A 1649-nucleotide genomic window follows, 5' to 3' on the forward strand; every position below is an offset into this window, starting at 1 on the left:
TTGTAGTTGTTAAATAAAGAACAATCTTTTCTAGTTTCTCTATTACTAGTTGTTCCTTACCATGCGTTAACTGTTAAAAACAATTATCAAAAATAAATATGTTAGACATGTATGATGTAGTCAAAATGTTATTAATAAATACTAACTTGAGCTTTTTCAAGTAATTCAAAAATATAGCCACCAGGAAGCGTGTCTCCTTCTTTATGTTTTATGATTTTTATAGAGTCAATAGCTTTCTCCACTTCTAAAAACATAGCTTTTAAAATACATAAATCATCCGCAGTAAAATCTTTTTGTACATTCCCAGAATTTTCCATTAAAAAGTCATTTTCCTTTTGTATACTATGAGCCATCTCTTCCATTACTGCTGTTATTTCATCAATACACATTGCAATATCTGTGCTAGATATCTGCAAAAATGTTATATTAAATTTGACATAACATATATTCCCTATTCTTAATATACTTAATATATACTTAGTATATTTTAGACATTATTGCATTATTTTAACACCTGGAATGATGCTGCTTCTTCACAAGTTTTCTCAATATTGTGTGCTTCATCTAAAAGAATGATACTATTCTGCAAATCTATGCCTTGGGATCTTCTTGCTTTTGGATCTAATATATAATTGTATGGTAAAAAAGTTATATCTGCAGTCTGCTTAAGTTCCTTAGATAAAAAGTATGGGCAACACTTGAATTTCTGTCCAGCTTTTACTAAATCCTCTATATCTAATACTTCCTGTTTAAAAAAAGGATCTTCTTTCCTATAGAAATGTGTTTCCTATTAATGCATTTCAGATATGAACCGACTATGAGTACCAAATGTTAAAAGACTTTACCTTGTTTCAACATTATTATAATAAAAACATGTTCTAGATTTTATTTTAGAATGACACATATGTATTTTATTGGAACTATTAGTCTCTTTGGATACTTCTGGGTGAATACAAAGTTGATCCCTGGATCCTAATACAGCGGTACTAGTATGTTTATAAGCACTTCTTTTCAACTCCTGCATTGCTTGTGAAAGTTGAGAATGTGTTCTAGATGCATAGATTATTTTTGGTGCAGCCCAAATAAAATTGATGGGAGGATCTAAATCACCTGTAGCTCCTTTAAGTTCATTATTTAACTTGTTAAAGAAATGTCCTCCAAAATTTGGTTTCTCTATTGCACTTACAATTGCTTGTGCTTGCAGTTGAGCTTTCTTCATTAATAACCAACTTAAGGAGGAACATAAGAGGCACAATGTTTTCCCTGTACCTAAAATATTTACATCAATTAATTTTCATTTCCAAGGATGAATAGTATGTAGAAATAATAAATATGATGCCACAATGTACCAGTTGGAGATTCTAAAACCCCATTTTTGCTATTCTGAAGGCATTCTATCACTTTTGCCATATAATCTTCTTGAACAGAATACGGTTTGAAAGGAAAATTAACAATAACATTGTTAATTGTCACGTCAGGCATTATATTAACAAGAATTTCACCAAGTATACAAGAATCTTTTCTTATTATACACAGAACATTTATACAAGTATTATAAGTATGTAACAGTACTGAACAGCACTAACCACACTTCCCGCCAAATTCTGAAATCAACATGATTCAACCACCGACTAGGTATAGAATAGACC

At 30.4% G+C, this 1649-nt stretch overlaps 1 protein-coding gene across 1 annotated transcript; it reads right to left on the reverse strand.

Annotated features, from left to right (window-relative positions):
• Window positions 1-4: 4 nt before the first annotated feature.
• On the reverse strand, window positions 5-1563 carry LOC107193248 (regulator of telomere elongation helicase 1 homolog; the record flags this gene model as incomplete). Its single annotated transcript, XM_015582650.1, has 5 exons — window positions 1350-1563; window positions 846-1269; window positions 515-770; window positions 147-410; window positions 5-70 (listed from the first exon to the last, which is right to left on the reverse strand). Coding segments are annotated over exons 1-5 (1143 nt in total), but the record flags the coding sequence as incomplete, so codon positions are not given.
• Window positions 1564-1649: the final 86 nt, after the last annotated feature.

Source organism: Dufourea novaeangliae, unplaced genomic scaffold, assembly GCF_001272555.1.
Source record: "Dufourea novaeangliae isolate 0120121106 unplaced genomic scaffold, ASM127255v1 C1099676, whole genome shotgun sequence".
NCBI lineage: Eukaryota > Metazoa > Arthropoda > Insecta > Hymenoptera > Halictidae > Dufourea > Dufourea novaeangliae.